Genomic DNA, 26,596 nt, shown 5'->3' with positions numbered 1-26,596 from the left:
CTCATGTATCCTTAAATAGTTAATTATGTATAATCATACATGAGTGCATCCAATCTAAAGTTGATCTTGATCTTCTTATTTTCTTGCTACCTACATTTATAAAATATACACATGCATACATAGTCCATAATATATCTTTGTAGCCCTCTTCCCTTCGAATCTGCACTAATCTGCGTGTCCCGTGATCGGAGTAGTGGAGTCCACTTTTTGCCTTCGCCTGACTTTCCTCGGCTGTTTGATACTCTGCAAGCAGTAGCTCTATTACTTGATTGCGTTGGTATTATTACCATATATTTCTCCGTCGACATTACAATATACGCCTTGCATTTCAAAATGGCTTCCCCCGCCCCCGCCACCACCCAAACAACCACCGAAAAGACCTCACAAAGGACCTTTACCATTGGCACCCGCAAATCCAAATTGGCCCTCCTCCAAACAGACCTCGTCCTTGAGGCATTGAAGAAGGCCTTCCCGCAATATGAATATAAGATATTTTCCAAGGAAACAGCTGGTGACCTGAACACCACTATTGCCCTGCGAGATTTCACCTCCAAGAACCTGTGGACAGAGGAATTGGAGGAATTGATGATCAGCGGACAGGTTGATCTTATCGTACACTCTCTGAAAGGTTCGATAAATCCCTCAGGCTCGAACAAATTTCAAATGCTGACGTCTTTCCACATCTTATCAGATGTCCCCACTACTCTCCCCTCCTCCTGCATGCTAGGTCCGAGCATGCCCCGCGAAGATAGCAGGGATGTCCTCGTGGTGAAACACGGCCTGTCATACAAGAGTCTCTCCGAAATCCCCGCTGGCTCCGTAGTGGGAACCTCCTCTATCCGTCGCACAGCACAATTGGCCCGGAAATACCCCCACCTAAAAGTCCAGGATGTCCGCGGTAACATCGGTACCCGTCTTGCTAAGCTGGACGCCGAAGATAGTCCTTACACTTGCATCATCCTTGCGGCTGCGGGTCTCCTGCGCCTAGACCTGGCGGATCGTATCACGCAATATCTTGACTCCAAGAGCAGTGGCATGCTCTACGCTGTTGGCCAGGGTGCTCTTGGTATTGAGATCCGCAAGGGGGATAAGGTGCTGGAGGATATGCTGAACTCCATTGGCGATCAAGATACCACTTTCTCTGTCTTGGCTGAGCGGAGCCTTCTGCGCACTCTCGAGGGTGGCTGCAGCGCCCCTCTCGGAGTTGAGACCAAATGGATCCAAAGCCCGGAGGGAAAGAAGCTGCTGCACATGCACTCTGTCGTTGTCAGTGTCGATGGCAAGGACTGTGCTCGGGTTGAGTTGGAAGCTGATGTTACTTCCGCTGAAACTGCTGAGGCTTTCGGTATCACTGTCGCCAAAGCCCTGGTGGCTGATGGTGCCGGTGCCATTCTCGAGACAATCCAACAGAACAAAACCAAGGAGAACGCCTCTGCTTGATTTAAAATGGTTGGATAGATATTAAATGTGACTAGGCAGATATGGCCTGCTCGAAAATGAAGTTAACGAGTTTTTTTGTCTCGCACATTCGCCACGAGTTTCGTCTATGTGTGTATATGTGTTTCTAGTAGCTTTATTCATTCAGATCCCAAATCAGCCACGGTTGAGCGTATTTCCAGCTCCCTTTTGGTTGGCTTCCGTGTACTCGTCCCAAGCTCTGGCCTTCATCGTTTCTGCATCAGCAATGTTGTGATCATCCTCATCAACTTCGGGTTTAATGCCGGACTTTTCTCCTCCTCCCGTAATGACATTGCCTCTCCTGTGCTCCTCATCGAGATATTCCTCGATTGTCATCGTGGGAAGGTTATGACCAGAACGGAAGACACCTTGTTGCATTTCTGCGCGCCGGCCCAACAACGTAAAGGGCTGCATAGGCTTTCCTTGTTTGTTTAAGATCGGGCCGCCTCTTCCCCCTCTCAAAAGCTGCGACATTGAAGGGTCCAAGCGGTCAGAATAATTTAATCCTCCAATATTACTTCGCTGTCTAGGGTCGTCGGTCGGTGGTGGCCGAGGTGGAGCGTTGCGCATGGCTGAAAGTATCGACAATTCCTGGACCAGAAGATCTAGTGCTTGGAAGGTCTGATGAGTGTAAAGCTGGATCTCTGCTAGGTAAAGTGATCGGGTGTCGTCGTCATCACTTTGCAGTCGAGCTTCGTTGCGAGCGAAGTACTTCAGAGAGTGTTAGCAAGGGTGCGAAATATTTTCACAGGAGCGCAGCATACCTCCAATTTTTGCTTGAGCTCTTTTTCTTCTCTAAATCGCGTGACCTTGATCTCTCGTCGAGCAGCAGCATCATTGGACGGCGCAAGAGTAAACGAGGTCGGATTTGCCATATATTGCTCAAAGAGCTTCTTATCTCCTGCGGGCAGCAACAAATATTCATCCAAGCGCAATAAATATTTCTCATATTGTTCCAGAGCGCGTCGAAGGACTGATTCGCGGTCTGAGGTGGCACCTCGCTGCATGAGCTCGGCTAGATGGTATTCCAGTGTCATATACCTGGATAGTATTATTAGCCTGACGGGCATTACAATAGATGGCTTGGAGCAACGTACTGGAGATCACCGGTGGAGACATCTTCCAGCAATTCATTGGAGCTGAATAGGGACAAAATGCTCACTTGTCGCTGGCATTCTTGGAACTTGGCAATTGCCGCATTCACCTCGTCTCGATAGGTCTCGGTGTTGGTGTCGCCCCGCGATCCTAACTTATCTTTTTGCTCCTTTGCAGAGGCAAAAAGGGATCGGAGATTCTGTGGTTCCTCCATTTCGGATGTTGAAAGTAGAAGGCAAGATTTAAGTGATGGTATGAAGTGCCCCCGCGATCTGAGTCTGAGTTTTGGAATTGCGATAAGCCCGATAAGGCTAAGCTTCATCTTATCTCAATTTAGGGCACCTTCTACTTCATGCAGGGTCCCCTACTATATAAATGGATCTCTCTTTCATTTTTCCTATTACTTTCAATGCTATAGGTCCTGAGGTTCAAATACTATGAGCTCTGTTAGCTTTTTGCTCTATGGCTTGTGTTCAACTACTGTTGTGGGATGTTTGCCTTCCATGAGAATACATACATATACATGGTGCACGAAGTCTACCCTCACAGCTGGGTGTTTGTATTCCACATTTCCTCCTTTTTGCTTCCGTTCTTTTCTCTCTCTCTCTCTCCGTATTCAATTACTACATATGTACATATGGCTATATGGACCCTCAATCCATAGTGTATATATATCTATCTATGCATCTATGCTTCTAACATGGTACATATTTCTTCAGCGAAATGGCCCAAAAGAAACCACATATATCCCCTAATCGAAAAGTAAGTATCAGCGAGAAGCAGGTACTCTCACTCACTGGTGTGTTGCCTGGTGTATGAGCGCTTGACTTCATTCAAGCACTCCTTCTTTCATTCTTTCTTTACTTTCATTCATTTCTCACTCTGAGTAGCAGAGCTACCTCTTTACTATCAGCGTTCTATTTACCCTCATTAGGTACTTTGATCACTTCCCGAGATCTAGAACCACTTGCAGAAGATTCCACCCGAAAGACAGCACATAACCATTTTAAACCACAAACCACTAACTAAGCAAGGTTGCTCTTGCCATACAAGTGGACACGAGTCCACCCAACAGACAGAAGAAACGAAAGAACCCTTCCAAGTTTGACACGTCTCACTATTAGGCAAGTTTGCTTTTAAGGGCTCCAGGCTTGCTGCTATCACGCATGTTTGCTCTTGTCATCTGAGACGCTGCTTCCTCTCAGATGTTTAATCGATTTTGATATCTCACTTTCGATAGTTGTTCTATTTTCGACCCTTTAAATTTATCTTCTTACATCAAACCTCTCAATATGTCTGCGGAACAAGACGATAGTGACTCTGAAATATCTGGCGACGAGCTAATTGTCTCGAGATTGGGAAAATCCCAGCAATATCGTGCCCACAATGCTGTATTCCGTGCACTGTGAGTCCCTTCACTCTAAGCTTCAAGATCCATTCTGGCTCACTTTGAAACTGACAGACTAGAACAACACGTCATCAATGAGCCTAACAATGGTCTCAACCCCGACACCGACCACGATGGAACACAAAAAGAGAGACCAGATGCGGATGTCTCCGTGGCTCGTTTGATCATGAATCAAGACATGGGAGGCGGAGCGCTGGATCCTCGAGAGTACCAGATTGAGCTTTTTGAGAGAGCAAAAATTGAGAATACAATTGCCGTTCTCGACACAGGCTCTGGTAAAACCTTGGTTGCTGTGCTTTTGCTGAAGTACATCCTTGAACGTGAATTAAGAGATCGTGCAGAGGGCACAAAGCCGCGAGTGGCTTTTTTCCTGGTAGACAGTGTGACCTTGGTCTTTCAGCAGGCCGCAGTGCTACGGAACAATCTCAACCAAAAGGTGGCTCACTTCTACGGCGACCTGCATTCTGACCTTTGGGACCATGAAGCGTGGGGCAAACATCTTGCGAAGTACATGGTGATAGTTTGCACGGCCGAAATTCTGAACCAAGCTCTACTGAATGGGCATGTCAAGATGGATGGTATCAATCTTTTGATATTTGACGAAGCTCACCATGCTAAAAAGGAACATCCTTATGCACGGTATTGGCTCAATTTTATGATTTCACTAAGAAAATAAAGCTTACATTCACATAGAATCATCCGAGACATATATCTAAATGCCGATCCAAACAATCGTCCAAGAATCTTCGGCATGACAGCCTCTCCAGTTGATGCTAGATGTGATATAGCAGAAGCAGCAACGTGAGTATACAGGGAACCCTAAAAGAGTGAGAATTCCGCTAACTTGGAAAAGACAGCTAGAAACACTCATGAATTGTCGCATTGCAACAACATCAAATCTTTCCCTTCTGCGGGATTTTGTGAGTAAGCCAAAAGAAGAGGAATGGGTCTACGAGAAGCTCCCACCACCCTTCGGGACCGAGTTGTATGAAACCCTGAAGACCAGATATGGAGATATATCAGCCCTTGAAAGTGTCTTCGCATTTGCATGGATTGCAAGCTCGGAGTTAGGGGCATGGTGTGCAAATCAGGTATGGGCTTTGGCCCTGGCGGATGATGTGCTGCCCAAACTCAAGGGCAGTATTACCAGAGATGCTGATACTGACCCTCAATCCTCTGAAAGAGCCATCAATGACAACAAACGCGTCAACGAAGCCAGCAAGCTCATCAAAGATTACATTGAAGACCAGGTTTTTGAGCCAAGAGGTGTTAGCTCGAAGGTTGAGCTTTTATTGAGAAAGCTGAGTGAGCAGTTCATCAAGTGGCCAAACACCAAGTGTATTGTGTTCACAGAGCGGCGCAACACTGCCAAAGTTTTGCTACAGCTCTGCAACAGCCAAGGCATTCCAAATCTTCGTCCCGATGTGTTAGTCGGTGTACGCAAAGGTGATGCCATGGGAATGAATACCACATTCCGTGGGCAGTTTCTTGCCTTGATCAAGTTCCGAAAAGGCGAATTCAATTGTCTGGTAAGTTTTATCGAGAACAGAAAGTGTCTAGAGCAATGTCTAATTTCCCCCAGTTTGCAACATCGGTGGCAGAGGAAGGACTCGACATACCCGACTGCAACCTGGTAGTGAGGTTCGTCACTATTTCATCTGATAACTTAGACTAACAAGCTGACATGTAACAGGTTCAATCTTTATGACACAGTCATTCAATATGTCCAAAGTCGAGGCCGTGCTAGGCATGCCGATTCTGTGGTAAGAATTCCATTCCCGCGAAATATGATTGAAATTCTCACAATTGACATTGACAGTATGCCACAATGGTTGAAGAACGTAATCGACATCACACGATGAGAATGCAGGAAGTCAAACGAGCTGAGGTATATAAAAATCTACAGGTATTACTGAGCTTTACTGACTTCACTATCTAAGTATCTTATGAGGAACTTTTGCAACCTACTCCCGGAGGATAGAAAGCTATACGGAAGCGAGAACGACTTGGAGGAGATCATCCAAGGCCAAGCAAGAAAAAGATCATACACCGTCGCCACAACTGGGGCTAAATTGACGTATCGCCATGCAAGAGATGTCCTCCAACGGTTTGCTAGCTCCCTGGTCAGAGAGAATATTTCAACGTACAAAATTTCATAGCAAAGCTAACAATATATAATTTTAGCAATATGAAAACGAATTCTCAGCCCGGGTCACGTACATTGTTATTCCTGAAAACGATTCAATTAGCTGTGAAATTATTTTACCAGAGAAGTCGCCAATTCGAGGAATTATCGGATGCCCCGAATCAAAGAAATCAGTCGCTAAGCAGTCCGCTGCTTTTGACGCTTGTCTATTGCTCCGGAAAAACAACCTACTGGATGATCACTTCAACTCCATATATCACAAGCGCCTACCGGCAATGCGCAATGCCAAGTTAGCCATCACTTCGAAGAAAACAGACCAGTACAGCATGCGTAACAAGCCTTCCATCTGGTGTACCCAGCAAGGAACCATCCCAACAATTCTCTATGCGACAGTCATTTGTCTTCTTCCATCTGCCCCCATAAGCCGGGTCCCTGGAACTGTTATGTTGCTGACACGAACAAAGCTTCCAAACTTCCCAGCGTTTCCCGTATTCTTAGAGGATGATGTCGAAACCACTGTTCAGTGCCTGTGCATCGAGGGATTCTTAGAGGTTACTACTGCAGACCTAGAACTTCTCACTGATTTCACCCTGGCGGTTTTCCACGACGTGTTTCACAAGACGTATACGCCCGTTGCGGAGCAATTTCCTTATTGGCTTGCACCTGTTCAAAAGACAGTTCCAAAACCGAGACCTGGAAAACCATTCAATTACTTTGATATGGTTGACTGGGAAATTCTACAATATGTTCAAGATAATCCCCAAATCTCATGGTCTGCGGAAATGGAACCCGAATCTCTACTGAATCGGTTCTTCTACGATGACTGGAATGGAAAGTATCGATACTATCCGATTGCCATCGATCCCAATCTTCGTCCTTCTGACCCACCTCCATACTATGCACCACCACGAAAATGGGATGAAGACATCATGAATTGGTCTCTGAGTCGGAGCAAAAACTCACGTTCCAGATTTTTCAATGGCTGCGCCTGGAGTCAGCCAGTTATTCAGGCAGATCTGATCGGTCTTCGAAGAAACTTTCTCGACAAAGCATCTGAGGACGAAAATGCTGAAAATGCGAGATGCGCCATCTGCCCCCAGGCCTTAGCAATTTCCCCGGTTAGTTAAGCTTCATTTGCGACAGTTATCCTTTCAAATGCTGATATATGACAGATCCCCTTACCTATAGTCACAGCGTGTTTCGTCTTTCCAGCAATCATAACTCGACTGGAATCTTATTTGATTGTCCAGGAGGGATGTGAAATGCTGGGTCTTGACATCAGGCTTGATTATGCCTTAGAGGCGTTTACAAAAGACTCCGACAATACTGAAGAGCATCGAAGTCTTCAAATTCACGTTCAGCGAGGAATGGGAAAGAATTATGAGCGTCTCGAATTGCTGGGTGACTCCGTTCTCAAGCTCGCAACCTCAATCTCACTCTTCGCTCAAAATCCCGATGATGATGAATACGATTACCACGTCAGCAGAATGTGTCTGATCTGCAACAAAAACCTATTCGTCAACGCCAACAAACGGAATCTTTACGAGTACATCCGTAGTCGTGGTTTTTCTCGGTACGTTTATTTTCTTGAATTATATATATATATTCGTCAGAAATTGTCAACTGACACTTGTTCACAGACATTTGTGGTATCCCCCAGGTCTGTCTCTGGAAATTGGACGGGATCATGCGAAGTTCATCGCCAGCCAGGGCCAACATGCTCTTGCCGAGAAGACTATTGCAGACGTTTGCGAGGCCTTGATAGGGGCATCTCTGTTCACGAGAAACGATGAAAATCGGTTTGATATGGCTGTCAAAGCTGTGTCAGTCTTTGTGAGCCATGGAAACCACACGGCCACTTCATGGAAAGACTACATATCTGCTTACGACCTTCCCTCGTATCAGGCCAAGACAGCTGATGGATGGGAAGAAAATCTGGCTGGGCAGATGGAGTGGTTGGGTTACAAGTTCAAGTACCCTCGTCTTCTGCGGTCAGCATTCACACATCCATCTTATCCATCGGCATGGTCTAAGGTGCCTTGTTATCAACGACTCGAATTCTTAGGTGATGCGCTCTTGGACATGACGTGTGTGGAGCATTTGTTCCGTCGTTTCCCTGATCGAGATCCGCAGTGGTTGACGGAGCACAAGGTGAGCATATTCTGTCATTTCACGTGTTTGGAGCTTGACTAATGAGCAATAGATGGCTATGGTATCTAACAAATTCCTTGGGGCATTAACTGTGAAACTCGGGCTTCACAAGCATCTTCAACATTTCAGTAGCTCCCTGATTGCCCAAATCGCCAATTATGCAGAGGAGCTGCAGGCAGCAGAGAGAGAGAGCAAAGGGGAGGTAGACTATTGGCTTTCGACAACAGATTCGCCGAAGGCAAGTAGCCTCCAACACCAATATAATCCGCTGACTTACATAAGGACAATTTAGTGTCTCCCTGATATGCTCGAAGCTTACCTTGGTGCCATATTCGTGGATTCCGGGTTTGATTTTACGATGATTGAGGCTTTCTTCGAAAAGCATATCCTGTCATTCTTCCACGATATGTCTATTTATGACACATTCGCCAACAGACATCCCACGGTAAAAACACATTTTCATTGTTCTCTTCTCCTTACTCATCATGGGAGTTTGAAACTAATCTGTGATAGACGTATCTTCATAGTCAATTGACCCTGACCTACCGGTGCACCGACTACTGCTTGAAATCTGGAGCAATTGCAGCCGTTGATGGTGAACTTCCCAAGGCGCTTTCGGCGGTCATTGTTCACGGCAGAACTATTGCTAAAGCAATTGCATCCTCCAGTCGATATGCTAAAGTGAAAGCTAGTACGAGAGCATTGACTGTTCTTGAGGGGCTGACTCGTGCTGAATTCCGCGAGCAATTCCATTGCGATTGCCAGGGTGACAAGGCGGAAGAGATGGATATTGGAACTGCAGTCTGACGAACGGGGTGTGGGCGCGGAACTAGAAGTGATGGTGGTAGTGGTTCTGGGTGGGAATCTCGAGGAATACTAGATTGCAGGAGAGAATGAGATTGGGTGTCTTTCGCGTTGAATACCATGTGGCTGTTGCTTGTTCTGTTGTAGATAACGACTATTTTTATAATTAGGTCGCTTGTAATAGCTTTTGCTTACCGCTATTTGTCAACACGCTCCATCCATCCCATTTACTTATGTGGGGAGAGTCTGCAAAACGGGCTGAAGATAGAGCATTCATGTAGGCGTCTGGAATACAGGTAGTGTGAATTGTGTAACAGAAAGATGGGATGTTTCTATTTATGCCTACTGAAGCAGGCTTATTGCAATAGAGTGAAAATTATATAGATCTAAACCCTGGGAACAGACCCAAGGAGCCATGGGTGCGTTGTCGCATGGGGGTCGTGTCACGCTTAGCCCGATAAGGAATAGTGTGCATCCCCTGAAGTAAAGCAAACACGCCGCGTATCTTTTGATCTTTAATCAAAGGACGACAGAGGCCTGGAATTTATCTTTGCTCCCTCATTTTTTAATCTATTAGACTTGTTTTCTTCATTTCAAGCCATTGTCTTAATCTTTTGCTCTGTTCATTCGGCCCAACTCCACTCGACGCGATCTCCGTCAACAATTCACAAACACCGACCCGATCACTACTCATTTCACTCTCCACCACCGATGAACCCTTCGAATTTGTCATAATATCAGAACTATGGAGGTCGCCACAGTAGGCGTGCCAAATGGCGTCTCAACGCCAGAGACAGCACTTCTGGTTGATTCCGGCGCAGTCATCCAGTACCTGTCGGAGGTGCTCCAGGTAACACTAGGAGCCCAGAAGTCTGAGCTGGAAGCCGCTGGAAGTTTGCTTTCAGAATCAAAATATAGCGAGACACTTCAGCGGTGTACGCGATTCGCTTCCGAATCACAAGTCGCGCTCTACGTGCAGAAGGACATAGTGGCCGCGGAGGAAACAAACGGTGAAGCGGAGGACCAAGGTAGGCGAAACCCCGGCTTTCGAGGGGTTGACCAATACAATGCTGACTATATCGATGCAGAACCGGCAGTGCAATATGCCTACAATATCTCCGCCGATATTTCGTCCGCTCCCACCACCGTGGCCTCGGTGGCTATCATTAAACGGCCGGTTCCAATCGACCCGACTCTTCCGATGGCGTCGCAGGTTCAAGTTATGAACCTTCCTGGTCCGGCATCTCTCAACAATGCCCCAGCTCAACAGGGTAACTCTATGCACTACCAAATCCTACACCTGTTGCTACACCATGGTCTCAGCCCTTACTTCGAAGCCTACACTCGGAGCCAGGAGACGGCTGTCGGCACGAAATCGAAGACGGACACCGAGGCAAAGACCGGCATTCCAGGCACCAGGAAGAAGATTGCAGATCTGGAGCTGGGGTTCATGCACCTCCAGCAGAATGTGGAAATTCCAGCTTTGAACCTACCTCTTCATGAGGTGGTACAAGCTGCGCTGAAGGATGCAGAGACTCGTGGTATTAAGCCGTCGGTTGAGTTGATTCCGTCGACGGTGCTCGAGAGCAGCGCTTTCACAAACAGCATCCAGAACGTTGTAAATGGTTGGATTCGGTCAATCCAGACGATCACCAAGATGTCTCGCGATCCGGATAGCGAATCGGCCTCCCCCGAAGTCAACTTTTGGCTGTCCATGGAATCTGCTCTGGAGGGAATTGACGCCCAGTTGAAAAGCGAGGGTGTTCTGTTGACTATGGACATTCTCCGTCATGCGAAACGGTATCAAGCGACCCTCAGTTTCGTTGCGGATACTGGCCTCAAGGATGCCACTGAATTGGTGCAGAAATATAACCAGCTGATGCGCGACTTCCCTCTTGATGAGCTGTTGTCTGCCACTTCTCTACAGAAGGTTCAGGAATCGTTGAATTTGATTTTCACACACCTGAATAAGAAGCTGAAGATTTGCCCGTACCCCATTAAGCGTGCACTTTCACTCGTTGAAGCTATCTCAGGCGATCTTGATAAGAAAATCCATGAGCTCATTACTGGACGGACCATTTTGCATTTGGATTACCGCGAGTTTAGGTCATTGATGAAGATCACGCAAGCGATCTGGCGCACTTGGGATGAGAACCTGAAGGAATTCACCAATGTTGCGCGTGAATCAACACGTCGTCGTAATGAGAAGTTCATCCCAATCAAAATAAATGCTAGACACGACAAGACCCGTGAGCGCGTGAAGTATGTCGACACATTCAGGATCAACCATGAGCAGCTTCAGAAAACCATCATCAACGTCCTCGGACCGAATAACTCATCCACTGAGAAAGCCGCCGGTGTGGACGCCGATGGCGCTGTGATCGTCGAGGAGATCGGTGATGTCGATGCTGTGGAGGAAGTTGCCCATGCCTACGATGCTCTTAAGAACGTCGACGTGCTGGACGTTTCTCCGAACGGATCTCTGACCTGGGAGCAGGCCGAGATTGCCTACAGCGAGCGCACTTCTCGGGTCGAGAATTCAATCATTGCCCGTTTACGTGACCGTCTGGCGACAGCCAAGAATGCCAATGAGATGTTCCGGGTATTCTCCAAGTTCAACGCTCTTCTCGTCCGCCCTAAGATCCGTGGTGCGATTGGCGAATATCAAACTCAGCTGATTGATAATGTCAAGCGAGACATTAGTGCCTTGCATGAACGCTTTAAGCAGCAGTACGGTAACTCCGAAGCTCATGCCATGGCACAATTGCGGGATCTTCCACCTGTCTCGGGCGCCATCATTTGGACTCGCCAGATCGAACACCAACTCGATGGTTACATGCGCAAGGTCGAGAATGTGCTGGGTGAAAATTGGCATCTGCACGCCGAGGGACAGAAGTTGCAGACTGAGGGCAACTTGTTCCGTAAGAAGCTCGACACACGACCTGTCTTTGAGTCCTGGCTCTGGGATGTTCAACGACGCCATTTCACAATCGCTGGACGGTTGTTTAATGTTGTTCGTAACCGCTCGGCCGGAAATACGTTAGAGCTGGCAGTCAACTTCGATGCTCAGATCATTGCTCTCTTTAAAGAAGTCCGAAACCTTATCTGGCTTAATTTCCAGGTTCCTCACGCTGTCAGCAACATTTCCAAGGAGGCGAAACGTGTTTACCCCTACGCCATTAGTTTGATGGAGAGTGTCCGCACTTTTCTGCAAACGAGTCGCCAGATTACTTCGATGGTTGATGTCAACATACTACTCAATGGTTACATGAACGATGTACAAATTATGGTTGCCAAAGGTATCCCTCTTCGATGGGAGTCTTTCGTTCATTCTTATGAGCTACATGTCAAGCAATCGGCATTGGCAAATGGTGCTATCGAGTCATCTTTGCCTGGCCGCTCTGAGAGTAAGCATGTGCAGTTTGTCCGAGAGTTTGCATACTCAGCATCCACGCTCCAGAGTAAAACCACAGTGCTTGACTCTATCAACGAGAACATCCAGAAGTCGATTCACGAATTGAAGACATGCCCGTACGACGCCTCTGCTTTCAAGCAACGCCTGGATAGCATTCAGGTCGCCGTCGATAAACTCAACCTCGAAAACTATGTGAACTTGGGCTACTGGGTTGCTAAGCTCAATGGAAGCATTGAGGCAATTCTCCGCGATCGACTCCATCGTGCCGTGCGCGAGTGGATTGCCACCTTCCAGGATTCCAAGAATGAAAATTCGACCACTTCTCATCAAGTTGAACCGGAAGCATCGAGCCACAAAATCCAATTCCCCGAACTTCTCCACGAAATCTTGATGAAGAACCAAGTTCTGCACCTGGATCCACCCCTTCAGTTCGCGCGCGCAAGTTGGTTCTCGCACTTTGACACTTGGCTCGGCGTGATTTGCAACCTTGAAAAGATCAAGCCCTCACGTTACCAAATCTCCATTAGCGTGCAGAACGTTCGCCAGTCCGAAGTTTGCTTCTCTAATCTCCCGCAACATTGTACCAACGAGCTGAATCAAGTCTATGAAGTTGTCGAAACAAGACTGAAGGGTGTTTCCGAATATGTCGACAAGTGGCTGCAGTTCCAATCACTTTGGGACTTGCGGTCTGAGCAAGTGTACGACATCCTGGGTGACGACCTGTCGCAGTGGCTCCAGCTTCTTCAGGAGATCAGAAAGAGTCGGGCTACATTCGACACCTCTGAAGTCAGCCGCGGATTTGGCAACATCCGAATTGACTACGAGCAGGTGCAAACCAAGGTGAATGCCAAATACGACCAATGGCAGCATGAAATCCTCGTGAAGTTCGGTTCCAAGTTAGGTGGCCGTATGAGGGAGGTTCATTCCGAGATCGCTGCTGCCCGCCGAGACTTGGAAGGCCAGACTCTGGAGGCCTCCTCCACTGCGCACGCCGTGTCGTTCATCACTATTGTTCAGCAGTGCAAGCGCAAGACCCGTGTCTGGGAACCCGAGGTTGATCTTTTCCGCCAAGGTCAAACTACACTTGCCCGCCAACGCTACCAATTCCCTTATGATTGGCTTCACGTTGAAAATGTTGATGGCGAGTGGGCAGCTCTCAATGAGTTGCTGAGCCGCAAGAGCAAGATTGTCCACGAACAGACTGAAGGCTTGCGCGCGAAGATTACTGCCGAAGACCGAGTTATCGCTGACAAGATTGCCGAGGTCATCACTCAGTGGAATGATGAGAAGCCTGTTTCTGGCACCATTCCTCCCGAGGAAGCCTCCCGCACCCTCAGCTCGTTCCAGTCTCGTCTCGAGTCTCTTCAGTCCGAATTTGAGATGGTATCCAAGGCTAAAGAAGCTCTGGATCTTCCTGCAAGCGCTGAGTCATCACTTCCTCCAATCCTCGAGGAGGTCCAGGACTTCATGTCCGTTTGGGCTGCTTTGGCCACTATCTGGAACAGTCTCAACGACCTTCGGGACGGACTTTGGACCAGTGTACAGCCCAGAAAGCTCCGACAGGCTCTTGACAATTTAATCAAGATGACCAAGGAGATGCCCAGTCGAATGAGACAATATGCTGCCTTTGAGCACATCCAGAATGTCCTTCGCCAGTTATTGAAGGTGAACTCCCTCCTTTCAGACATGAAATCCGAAGCGGTCAAGGAACGACACTGGCACAAGATCTACAAAAGCCTCAGACCCGATAAGCGCTTCTCTCTTGTCTCTTTGACCCTTGGTGATGTTTGGGACTTGCAACTTGCATCAAGCGATGCTATCATCCGTTCTATCATCGCCCAGGCTCAAGGTGAGATGGCATTAGAGGAATTCTTGAAGTCAGTTCGCGAGACTTGGCAGAACTATTCTCTCGAGCTAGTGCATTACCAGAACAAGTGCCGTCTCATCAAAGGTTTCGACGATCTGTTTGCCAAGTGCAGCGAGAACTTAAACTCACTCCAAGCCATGAGACATTCTCCATACTACAAAGAGTTCGAAGAGGAAGCTAATGCCTGGGAGGATAAGTTGAACCGAGTCCACGTTCTTTTCGATGTCTGGATTGATGTTCAGCGACAATGGGTCTACCTGGAAGGCGTTTTCACCGGAAACGCCGATATTAAGCATCTGCTTCCCTTGGAATCCGGCCGTTTCCAGAATATCAACTCTGAATTCTTTGCTGTGATGAAGAAGGTTTACAAATCGCCATTCGTTCTGGATGTCCTTGCCATCGTTGACGTCCAAAAGTCACTGGAGAGACTGGCCGATTTGCTGAACAAGATTCAGAAGGCTCTCGGCGAATACCTGGAACGAGAGCGTGTCTCCTTCCCCCGTTTCTACTTCGTTGGTGATGAGGATCTTTTGGAGATCATTGGTAACAGCAATGACATCTTCCGCGTCGCCAAGCATTTCAAGAAGATGTTTGCTGGTATGTCGGGACTCGTCATGGATGATGATAATAACATCGTCGCGTTCACCTCCAAGGAAGGCGAAGAAGTTCGCTTGAAGAAGGAAGTCAACCTTCTCAAGACTCCTAGAATCAACGACTGGCTCTCGGCGCTAGAGAACAACATGAAGTTGACTTTGGCAGAGCTTCTTGGCGAGGCCGTTGAGCAATTTGATACTCTGTACAATGCCACCGATGTCGACCGAACTGCCTTCAGCGACTTCCTCGCAAACTATCCTGCTCAGATCGTGGTCCTTGCTAGCCAAGTTGTCTGGACCAACTCTGTGCAGAAGTCCCTGGAGGATGGAGGCGAAAGCCTTCCTGCACTGCATGGTGCTGAGATTCGGATTCTCGAGTTGCTTGCTGCAACGGTACTTGGCGAACTCGACCCTATCACCCGCAAGAAGTGTGAACACATGATCACAGAGTTTGTGCATCAACGTGACTGCATCTCCAAGCTCATTAGTCTCAATGCCACGACACCCACACACTACCACTGGCTTCTCCAGATGCGCTATGTTTACCAGTCAGAGGGCGACTTCTTGCAGCGTCTGTATGTTCACATGGCAAATGCCAAGCTCAGCTACGGATTCGAGTACCTGGGTGTCCCTGAGCGTCTTGTTCGCACACCACTTACAGATCGTTGTTTCCTTACCCTCACTCAAGCCCTCTGTCAGCGACTGGGTGGTTCCCCTTACGGTCCTGCTGGTACTGGTAAGACTGAGTCTGTCAAAGCATTGGGTCTGCAACTTGGTCGCTTCACCCTTGTCTTTTGCTGTGATGACACATTTGATTTCCAAGCAATGGGTCGTATCTTCCTCGGTATCTGCCAAGTAGGTGCCTGGGGTTGCTTCGATGAGTTCAATCGTTTGGAGGAACGCATCTTGTCCGCGGTCTCTCAGCAGATCCAGAACATCCAAATTGGCCTGAAGAACAACAGCGACGGAGACAAGTCCCAAATCGATCTTGTTGGCAGACGACTTGCCGTAAACTCCAACACTGGAATCTTCATCACCATGAACCCGGGCTACGCTGGTCGTTCCAACCTACCAGACAATTTGAAGAAATTGTTCCGTAGTGTTGCTATGTCAAAGCCAGACAAAGAACTCATTGCTGAAGTCATGCTCTTCTCTCAAGGCTTCAAGCAAGCTAAGCCGCTGTCAAAGCAAACCGTCCCCTTCTTCGACCACTGTGCTTCACGTCTGTCCAAGCAGGCTCACTACGACTTTGGTTTGCGTGCTTTGAAGAGTGTACTCGTTAGCTCAGGAGGCCTCAAGCGAACTCGTCTTGCGAACTCTGGGGGGGACCTTGGGCCCGATGACGTTATTGAGCCTCAAATCATCGTGCAGAGTCTTCGAGAGACAATTGCACCCAAGCTTGTCCGCGAAGATGTAGAGACGATGATGGAAATCCAGGTGGAAGACTTCCCTGGCGTGGACTATGTGCCTGCCAACTTCGAGGCACTCACACAGGCTATCCGCGATATTGCTACTAAAGAGCAGCATCTTGTCGACAGTGAAATGTGGATCACCAAGGCGCTGCAGCTCTACCAGATTCAAATTATTCACCATGGTGTTATGATGGTTGGAAAATCAGGAGCTGGTAAATCCGCAGCTTGGAAGATTCTTCTCCAGGCAATGCAGCGCATTGAAGGTGTCGAGGGCGTCTTCCACATCATTGACTCCAAGGTCATGTCGAAGGAGGCTCTTTACGGTAACCTCGACAGCACCACCCGTGAATGGACGGACGGTCTATTCACTGGGATTTTGAGAAAGATCGTGGACAATCTCAGAGGCGAGGACAGCAAGCGCCACTGGATCGTCTTTGATGGCGACGTTGACCCTGAATGGGTTGAGAACTTGAACAGTGTATTGGATGACAACAAACTCCTAACACTTCCCAATGGAGAGCGTCTTAACTTGCCTCCAAACGTGCGCATCATGTTTGAAGTTGAAAGTTTGAAATATGCCACACTCGCTACAGTCAGTCGTTGTGGTATGGTGTGGTTCAACGCAGACACTGTTACTCCAACCATGATGATCTCCAACTATGTCGAAGGCCTCAGAACCAAGGTTTTCGAGGACTTGGATGAAGACAGCGTTCCTGCAGGAAGCGCAGCGATTCGGGCGCAGGATGCCCAAGACACTGTTGCCACTATACTTAAACAGTTCCTGGAGGTTGATGACCTGGTTCTCAAAGCTTTGGATGAAGCCAAAAAGTACAACCATATCATGGAGTTCACAGATATTCGCGCCCTCAACACGCTTTTTAGTCTGTTGAACAAGACCTGTCGCAATGTCCTAGAATACAATGCCCAACATCCGGACTTCCCTCTGGACCCTGAACAAATCGAGTCATATATCTCCAAGAAGCTTCTTCTTACATTGGTCTGGTCTCTCACGGGTGATTGTCCACTTGCTGACCGAAAGGCATTTGGACAATATATCACCGGAATGTCTACTATTGACCTTCCACCGGATGGCGAATCATCTCTGATCGATTACGATGTCACTCTTCCTAAATCTGAGTGGACCAGCTGGCAGTCACAGGTGCCCACAATCGACATCAACACACATTCCGTCACTCAAACTGACGTGATTATCCCCACGGTCGATACTGTCCGCCACGAGGATGTGCTATACTCATGGCTTGCTGAGCACAAACCCTTGCTGCTTTGTGGTCCTCCTGGATCCGGTAAGACCATGACGTTGTTCGCCGCGCTTAGGAAACTCCCCAACATGGAAGTTGTTGGTCTCAATTTCTCCAGTGCCACCACGCCTGATCTCTTGATCAAGACATTCGAGCAATACTGCGAGTACAAGAAAACTCTTAACGGTGTCGTGATGTCTCCCAACCAGATTGGTCGCTGGCTTGTCATCTTCTGTGATGAAATTAACCTTCCCGCCCCCGATCGCTACGGTACTCAGCGTGCTATTTCATTCCTGCGACAACTAGTTGAGCAGAATGGCTTCTGGAGGACAACTGATAAGACTTGGGTTACCCTGGATCGCATTCAGTTTGTTGGTGCTTGTAACCCTCCCACAGATGCTGGCCGTACGCCAATGGCTGAGAGATTCCTGCGTCATGCGCCACTAATCATGGTTGACTATCCTGGCGAGATTTCTCTCAATCAGATTTATGGGACGTTCAATTCTGCCGTTCTAAAGATCCTCCCATTGCTGCGTGGATACTCCGAGGCTCTCACTAAGGCCATGGTCCAATTCTACCTTGAATCTCAGGCCCGATTCACGCCTCAAATTCAACCCCACTACGTGTACTCACCCCGTGAACTTACTCGGTGGGTTCGCGGTCTCTACGAAGCTATCAAGCCGCTCGAAACCCTTTCTATTGAGGGTCTTATCCGCATTTGGGCACACGAGGCCTTGCGTCTGTTCCAAGACAGACTCGTTGATGAGGATGAGAGAGCATGGACCGCAGATGCCATTCGCCGGATTGCCTTGGAACATTTCCCCACGATTGACGACCAAGAAGCTCTAAAGGGCCCCATCCTGTTCTCCAACTGGCTGTCCAAGAACTATGTGCCAGTTGAACAGGAGAGATTGCGTGACTTCGTCAAGGCACGTCTGAGAACCTTCTGTGAGGAAGAGGTGGATGTTCCGCTTGTGCTGTTCAATGATGTCCTGGAACACGCCTTGCGTATTGACCGAGTCTTCCGCCAGCCTCAAGGTCATCTGATCCTCATCGGTGTGAGTGGAAGTGGAAAGACAACACTGTCTCGCTTCGTCGCCTGGATGAATGGTTTGAAGGTCTTCCAGATCAAGGTGCACGGAAAGTATTCATCGGAGGACTTCGATGATGATCTTCGAAGCGTACTCCGCCGAGCTGGATGTAAGGGTGAAAAGATTTGCTTCATCATGGACGAGTCCAACGTCCTTGACTCTGGCTTCCTGGAGCGCATGAACACCCTCCTTGCAAACGCAGAAGTCCCCGGTCTCTTCGAGGGGGATGAGTTCTCCTCGCTGATGACTGCCTGTAAAGAGGGTGCCCAACGTCAGGGTTTGCTTCTCGATTCGCAAGAGGAGCTTTACAAGTGGTTCACCCAACAGATTGTCAAGAACTTGCACGTTGTGTTCACCATGAACCCACCGGAGGAGGGTCTGTCTTCGAAGGCAGCCACCAGTCCTGCCTTGTTCAACCGTTGCGTGCTGAACTGGATGGGTGACTGGTCTGACCAAGCCCTGTTCCAAGTTGGTTCCGAGCTCACTCAATCGGTTGATTTGGACAAGCCCAACTTCGTCTCGCCCGATAGTATTCCAGTGGCCTACCGTGAGCTGTCTCTCCCAGCATCTCACCGAGATACCGTTATCAATTCCATGGTCTATATTCATCACTCATTGCATCGCTTCAACGGACGCCTCCAGAAGCAACAAGGCCGTGCCACTTTCCTCACTCCTCGCCATTATCTCGACTTTGTTGCGCAGTACGTTAGCCTATTCAACGAGAAGCGTGAGGATCTGGAGGAACAACAGCGTCATTTGAACATTGGTCTCGAGAAACTTCATGACACCGTGGACAAAGTCAGTGACCTGCGTGCCAGTCTTGCTCAAAAGAAGACACAGTTGGAGAAGAAGGATTTGGAAGCGAATGAGAAATTGCAGCGTATGGTTGCTGATCAGCAGGAGGCCGAACAGCGCAAGCACGTTTCATTGGAAGTGCAAGCTGCCTTGGAGATCCAAAACAAGGAAGTGAAAACTCGGAGGGAAGTTGTTCTACACGATCTGGCTCAGGCTGAACCCGCTGTCGAAGAAGCCCAGAAGAGTGTTAGCAACATCAAGCGTCAGCACCTCACCGAAGTCCGATCTATGGGTTCCCCTCCAGCCAGCGTTCGGCTTGCCCTGGAAGCCGTGTGCACCCTTCTTGGCCACACTGTTGACAGTTGGAAGACCATTCAAGGTCTGATTCGTCGTGATGACTTCATTGCTAGCATTGTTAACTACGACAATAAGAACCAAATGACACGCAAACACCGTGTCAAGATGCAAAACGAGTTCCTCTCGAAGGAGGACTTCACATACGAGCGAGTTAACCGCGCCAGTAAGGCTTGCGGTCCTCTAGTTCAGTGGGTTGAGGCCCAAGTTAATTACTCGGCAATTCTGGATCGTGTCGGCCCTCTCCGTGTGGAGGTTGACCAGCTTGAGGAACAGGCCCTGCAAACCAAAGCTGAAGCCCAGGCTATCGAAAATACCATCCGTGATCTCGAAAGCAGTATTGCTACCTACAAGGCTGAATACGCTGCACTCATCAGCGAGACGCAGGCGATCAAGACCGAGATGACTCGAGTCCAGTTCAAGGTCGACCGCAGTGTCCGTTTGCTTGATAGTCTGGCATCAGAACGTGAGCGCTGGGAAGAAGGCAGCAAGTCTTTCGAAACTCAAATCAGCACTCTCGTTGGCGATGTTCTTATTGCAGCAGCATTCCTTGCATACGCGGGTCTGTATGATCAGCAGTTCCGCAAGGCAATGACTGAGGACTGGGTTCACCAACTAGGAGCCTCTGGAATTGACTTCAAACCTCACAATCCCATTACGGAATACCTTTCCAATGCCGATGAGCGCCTGACCTGGCAAGAACATTCTCTTCCCGTTGACGACCTCTGTACAGAGAATGCCATCATCCTCAAGAGATTCAACAGATACCCCCTTATTGTGGACCCATCTGGCCGGATCACAGAATTCTTGCAGAAAGAGAGCAAAGAACGCAAGCTCACCGTTACAAGTTTCTTGGATGATTCCTTTGTCAAGCAATTGGAGAGCGCCTTGCGTTTCGGAAACCCCATTCTCATCCAGGATGCCGAGCACTTGGACCCCATTCTCAACCACGTTCTCAACAAGGAGTACCAGAAGACCGGTGGTCGTGTTCTCATCCAATTGGGCAGGCAAGAAATCGATTTCTCGCCATCCTTCAAGCTCTTCCTTTCGACTCGCGATCCGTCTGCCTCATTCCCTCCTGATATCTGCAGTCGCACCACATTCGTCAACTTCACTGTCACGCAGAGCAGCTTGCAAACGCAGTCACTGAATGACGTCCTGAAATTCGAGCGTCCCGATGTCGATGAGCGTCGTAACAACCTCGTCAAGATGCAGGGAGAGTTCAAGGTCCACCTTCGACAGCTTGAGAAGCGTCTTCTACAGGCTCTCAACGAGTCTCGTGGTAACATCCTTGACGACGACAACGTCATCGAAACTCTCGAGACCCTCAAAAAGGAAGCTGCTGAGATCTCCAAGAAGATGGAAGAGACTGAAGGTGTCATGGCCGAAGTGGACAGTGTTACGCAGAAGTACAGTATCATTGCCCGATCATGCAGTGCTGTGTTTGCGGTCCTGGAGCAACTTCATCACATCAATCACTTCTACCAATTCTCTCTCCAGTACTTTGTCGATATCTTCAACTCTGTTCTCTATCAGAACAAACGACTTGCACAAGAGAAGGATCATTCTGCACGAGTACAGATCATCATCCGGGATCTATTTATCAACACCTACCAACGAACTTCCCTGGGTCTCGTTCAAAAGGATCGCGTCACCCTTGCCATCCTCCTTGCTCAGGCTACTCCATTCCCCATGGACAGGACTCTTCTCGACCGCGTCTTGGATGAGGCAGTAAAGGGCACAGATCTTTCGACTACTGTAGATGCCCGCGACCAAGTGTTAGCCAAGCTGGCCAATATGTCCATCTTCAAGGAGCATCTTTCAAACATCACCCAAGAACAATGGGATCGCTTCTTCAACGAGGAGCTAGCAGAGAACTTTGTGCCACCCATTTGGGAAGAGAATGTCTCGCAACTCGACCAGCTCCTACGCTCTTTGTTACTTGTCAAGATTTGCCGCATGGATCGATTTGTACCGACCGCCGAGCGTTTCATCGTCGCCGTATTCGGCCGCGAGCTCTACGAAGGTGGCGCCGACTTGAAGGACGTGGTTGACCAAGTGACCGCAACACGGCCCATCGCCCTCAGCTCAAGCCCCGGCTTCGACGCCAGTTACAAGGTCGATGCCTTGGTCGAGTCTACTCGCGCAACCTGCGCAAACATCGCCATGGGTTCCAACGAAGGTCTCGAGAGCGCAGATAAAGCCATCAGCAACGCTGCCGCAGTCGGCAACTGGGTGCTTGTCAAGAACGTTCACTTGGCGCCTGCTTGGCTGCAAAGTCTTGAGAAGCGTCTGGACTCCCTCAAGCCACACCCGCAGTTCCGTCTCTTCTTGTCTATGGAGTCCAGCCCTAAGATCCCGGTCAATTTGATCCGAGCCTCGCGTGTGCTGATGTACGAACAGCCTGCGGGTGTGCGTGCCAACATGAAGGATTCTATTTCCTCGCTGAACGTGCGAGCAAGCAAGGCCCCCGTCGAGAAAGCTCGCGTCTACCTCCTGCTCTGCTTCTTGCACGCTGTGGTTCAAGAGCGACTCCGCTACGCGCCCAGCCTTGGATGGAAGGGTTTCTGGGAATTCAACGACAGCGACGTAAGCATCCCCGTACACTTTCACTGATTACAAAGAAACTAACATGAATTTCCTTTCCTAGTACGAATGCTCAGCCTACATCATCGACCACTGGGTCGATAGCGTCGCGCAGGGCCGTTCCAACGTTGCACCGCAGAAGATTCCATGGGAGGTGATCCGCACTCTTGTGGCAGAGATGTACGGCGGCAAGATCGACGACGCAGACGACTATCAGCAGCTCGAGACCCTGGTCAACAGCTTCCTGACCCCCGCCGCATTCGAAGACGACTACAAGCTCGTCTCGGGTGTCGAGAACGATGACCTCTTGACCCTCCCCGGCACTACTAGCATGCGCGACTTCGTTACCTGGGTCAATAAGCTTCCCGAGCGTGAACCACCCACTTACCTAGGTCTTCCAGCCAATGCGGAGAAACTCCTCTTGGTTGGCCATGGCCGGAAGATGATTTCTGATCTCTCGCGCGTTACGACGCTTCTCGATGAAGGGGAGCAGTTGATGGTTGACAACTGATCTGTACTGTACTTATTTTGGTTTTTCTTTTCTTGTGTGTTGTTCTACCGCACTCTTTGGGTTCGAGCTCTTCTGCTCTTTAGAGGTGTTGGCTTTTGGTTTACTGTTAGTGGGAGGGCTTTTACCCTGAATACCGCTGGCGGATTTGGTTTTCTGTTCAGAATCAATATGTACTGTATCCAACTTTGTCTTCTTTTGTACATTTTACCTTTCATTGCAAAGTTGTAATGTGTCCAATCTTTTCTGTACAACCACTTTGTACCTGATTTTTTACATACATATATGTACATTCTTTTCCTAAAAAGTCTTCGTTGAACGTTTTTTCACCCTTTCTACAACCAAAATACTTCGAAATATATGTAGTCAATAGCATTAAGTATCCTGTATACAGTCTGTGGATTATCTGGCCCGCACGAGGGAAGCAGTCACGTCGGTCCTCTAGACATAAATGTAGCATTACGAAAATCATCAACAATGAACGCCCACAAATCCCTTCGGGGAGAATGATGTCCTATGTACGTTGAGCACAAATTCCCTAGGAGATGAAAGTGGACTCGGAGAACATGGTTCCCTCCTCGGTGATCTCCTCGCCACCAATATTCAGCTTCAAGGAGAGCTTCTGCTGAGGCGAGTACTGTGCGAACGTTAGATGAAAGATTCAAAGACGATGATCATGACTAAATAAACGCCACATACCTGGAAGATGTAGGGCCTGGTACCGGCGACACTGCCAGCAATGCTCTTGATGAAGCCCGGCACCTCGGCCATCACGTCGATGCGATCCAGACGAGGGCCAAGAGCACCGTCGACTTGAGCGGTGAGCTCTTTGCCGTCAGTTGTCTTGCCGGTCCACTCCCACTTGATGGACTTGGGCGCAGGCCAGTCACTGCCCTCGTCTTGGCCGGTTTCTGTGTGCTCGACAGTGTTGGTGGCCCCGGCGTAGACGACTTCGCCGTCCTTGACGATACCGCCGACGTTAACCTTAGTAGAGCCGTAGGAGGGGGGAGTGGTGTACTCCATCATGACGGCGGAGTAAGTGGGGGTCTGGAAGTTGATGAAGTTCCAGCGAGCGGCTGGTGAGGTTGTTAATGCGGGATTCTTTCTATGTCAATATTTGTAAACGTCTGCTTACCTGCGTGGTGAGGCTTCATGCCCTGCAGAGCCATAATGAAGACACCACGACCGGTCAGGTCGTAAGTCTGGTCCTTGGTAGCGATGCTGCCCTCGACGGAGCAACGGGGCCAGAAGGCATGGCGCATGGAGCCCCAGGGGTTCTTGGGGTCGGTGCCGAAGTAGGAGGTTCCGTCCTTGCCGACAACGAAGCCAGGCGCGGTCTGGGTGAACTTGAGGTCTACATTGCTGCCGCTGTTGACGGTAGACTTGATGTTGTAGGCATTGCCCTCCTCGTTGAGGGTCAGGGACAAGTTGTCAGCACCGAAGGAGGTCATGCTCTCGTCGAACATGAAGTTGGAGAGCGGGTCCGAGAACCACTTGTTGTCACCCTTTCCGCTGAGGTCGAAAATCTTCACGTTGAACTGGGCGGTGGTGTGGATTCCACTGTTGATGAAAAATCACGGTTAGTTATTCCTTATTTCTCTTTCGAGGCGTAAGCTTCCGTTCCAGGTAAGAATCCTTACACGATGTTGCTGTAGATAACTTGGACGAAAACTACAGTTCCGTTGTCGGCCATGATGTAGAAAGTCTGGGTCTCGACATTGGTATAGGAGTATGCGCGCCAGCGCAAGATCTCCTTGTCCACATTGGTGAAGGGAGTGGTCTCGGTCTGCTTCGCAACAGACTGGATAGCTTCCGGGCCATAGATAGGCTCTTCGGTGCCCACTACGGCGGAGAGACTGCCCGCATCGCATCAGTAATCACAGTATAAAAGAGTCGATCGGAAAATCGAGAACGTACGTCGATTTGAGCCAATTCATGATTTCGATGAGAAAATTATATGGAAAGAAGAAAAGAGGAAAAGGGAGGTGAAAGGGAGATCGACGCGGGGCGAGTCTAGTTCGGATGCAAATGGGGAGACCCTCCGAACTGAAAGAGAGATATGCAGCAAATAGTTTTTCTGATTTGAAAATGAAGATATTTAAGATCAAGTTACAATTATCCAGATCAAGAGATTAAGGAGATGGAAGTAAATTAACCAAAAAAGAATCAGTAAAAAACAGAACGAGACGAACAGCACATCTCAATGACGTTTGGGCGGCAGCTTGACTCGCTTGGCATCTCGACCAATCAGATCCATTCATCGTCTGTCCGAAAAACTTCAGTTCGTTTCCAATTCTCAGAGCCCCGACTACGGACTATACATTATCTCGCAAATTCACAATCATGGCTCGCAACGCACTTGCAAAGGATCAATTCGTTAAGCTCATTGTCGGAGCTGGACAAGCCAGTCCCAGTCCCCCAGTCGGTCCGGCCCTGGGAAGTAAAGGTGTCAAGTCTATGGATTTCTGCAAGGTCATTATTTACTATCCCCACGGAGTACCAAGAACCATGAGAATATTGACTCTTAATCAGGAATTCAACGCCCGCACATCTCACATCATCACTGGTGTTCCCATCCCCGCCCGTATCACTGTTCGTCCTGATCGATCCTTCGCCTTCGAACTCCGCACCCCAACCACCACCTACCTCCTCCTCAACGCCGCCAATGTCGAGCCCCGGAAGAACCGTCTACGCGGCGCGATGAACCCCGGCCACGAGGTCTGTGGCAAGGTGTCTCTCAAGCATGTCTATGAGATTGCCAAGATCAAGCACTCCGAGACGCGGTTATCGGGCTTGACTTTGGAGGGAGTGTGCAAGAGCGTTATTGCCCAAGCCAAGTCTATTGGTGTCAAGGTCGTCGCATGATATCCCTGCAGAGATGTAGACTGTATAATTATTGGACTGAACGTGTTGCGTTGGTTTGTCAGTGGCTCAAGGGGCCTGTTTGTTTATTTTATTTCCATTTGGCGTTCTCTGGGAAATCGGGGGCTTTTCTCCCCCTGCTGTACGATACCGATTCTTCTTTCCAGATTTGAGTGCATGCCATAGCGACTTGATAGCAATCCGAAGGACATTTTGCATGCCGGGATAGCCTGCGATCTACCTACGCGTACGTAGCCTACATATGCATGTACGTAAGTTCCAAGGTTGGACTGCCCAGGTGAATAATTACATATCCAATGGTACAGTACTTGTGACCTACCGCGCTAAACCCCCCATATAATAATAGACATGAGCCAATTACCTAGGTAACACCACGGGCTATTAACTAGATTGCGTCTTAAGAAGGCTGATATGACCCGTTGATCACACGCCCGTGTCACCGTTAGATGGCGGTCAGTCCCATTCTTTCCTTTTTCCGCCAAAAGGTTAACCAGAATATCCCTCAGATGTCCACGGGTCTATTTGGAGATCAGGGAATCGAGTAACCGGAGCGGAAAACTTGGCATGGTAGTACAGTCCTTGGCAAGAATGAAGGCCAAGGAAGCCATGTATACCCGCTCAGGTATAAATACATACCTACACATGTAATCTGTGTATTTATGAATGTATATAGTTGTAAAGATCTCACATGAATCACCATACTAGACAGCAGTGGAGTCAGATGCACTAGCCCAAAAAGGCAAACTTCTAGATCATTGACTTGCATCGAAT

General features: G+C 48.8%; 6 protein-coding genes across 6 annotated transcripts; 4 read left to right on the top strand and 2 right to left on the bottom strand.

Annotated features, from left to right (window-relative positions):
• Positions 1-333: 333 nt before the first annotated feature.
• N7529_002762 (Porphobilinogen deaminase N-terminal) lies at positions 334-1,440 on the top strand (the record flags this gene model as incomplete). The annotated part of the gene is made up of 1 exon (XM_057238290.1): positions 334-1,440. The coding sequence occupies one exon, from the start codon at positions 334-336 to the stop codon at positions 1,438-1,440; it is 1,107 nt and encodes a 368-aa protein (XP_057100901.1).
• A 153-nt stretch (positions 1,441-1,593) lies between these two features.
• N7529_002761 (IGBP1/TAP42 family protein) lies at positions 1,594-2,767 on the bottom strand (the record flags this gene model as incomplete). Its single annotated transcript, XM_057238289.1, has 3 exons — positions 1,594-2,169; positions 2,223-2,499; positions 2,556-2,767. 3 exons carry the CDS (start codon positions 2,765-2,767, stop codon positions 1,594-1,596), a joined length of 1,065 nt encoding a protein of 354 aa, XP_057100900.1.
• A 1,078-nt stretch (positions 2,768-3,845) lies between these two features.
• Positions 3,846-9,065, top strand: N7529_002760 (uncharacterized protein; the record flags this gene model as incomplete). The annotated part of the gene is made up of 14 exons (XM_057238288.1): positions 3,846-3,958; positions 4,016-4,600; positions 4,655-4,762; positions 4,815-5,490; positions 5,544-5,602; positions 5,655-5,724; positions 5,781-5,849; positions 5,902-6,084; positions 6,146-7,225; positions 7,280-7,680; positions 7,748-8,258; positions 8,311-8,460; positions 8,551-8,703; positions 8,772-9,065. The coding sequence occupies 14 exons, from the start codon at positions 3,846-3,848 to the stop codon at positions 9,063-9,065; spliced, it is 4,452 nt and encodes a 1,483-aa protein (XP_057100899.1).
• A 742-nt stretch (positions 9,066-9,807) lies between these two features.
• N7529_002759 (uncharacterized protein) lies at positions 9,808-22,945 on the top strand (the record flags this gene model as incomplete). The annotated part of the gene is made up of 2 exons (XM_057238287.1): positions 9,808-22,437; positions 22,499-22,945. 2 exons carry the CDS (start codon positions 9,808-9,810, stop codon positions 22,943-22,945), a joined length of 13,077 nt encoding a protein of 4,358 aa, XP_057100898.1.
• Positions 22,946-23,480: 535 nt separating this feature from the next.
• Positions 23,481-24,879, bottom strand: N7529_002758 (survival factor 1 family protein; the record flags this gene model as incomplete). The annotated part of the gene is made up of 5 exons (XM_057238286.1): positions 23,481-23,579; positions 23,642-24,018; positions 24,078-24,502; positions 24,583-24,798; positions 24,860-24,879. The coding sequence occupies 5 exons, from the start codon at positions 24,877-24,879 to the stop codon at positions 23,481-23,483; spliced, it is 1,137 nt and encodes a 378-aa protein (XP_057100897.1).
• Positions 24,880-25,285: 406 nt separating this feature from the next.
• Positions 25,286-25,807, top strand: N7529_002757 (mitochondrial 54S ribosomal protein uL11m; the record flags this gene model as incomplete). Its single annotated transcript, XM_057238285.1, has 1 exon — positions 25,286-25,807. The coding sequence occupies one exon, from the start codon at positions 25,286-25,288 to the stop codon at positions 25,805-25,807; it is 522 nt and encodes a 173-aa protein (XP_057100896.1).
• Positions 25,808-26,596: the final 789 nt, after the last annotated feature.

Source organism: Penicillium soppii (assembly GCF_028829465.1).
Source record: "Penicillium soppii strain IBT 18220 chromosome Unknown utg000003l, whole genome shotgun sequence".
NCBI classification, from domain to species: domain Eukaryota; kingdom Fungi; phylum Ascomycota; class Eurotiomycetes; order Eurotiales; family Aspergillaceae; genus Penicillium; species Penicillium soppii.
Note: the sequence above shows the minus strand (reverse complement) of the source record. Positions and strands in the feature narration are given on the sequence as shown.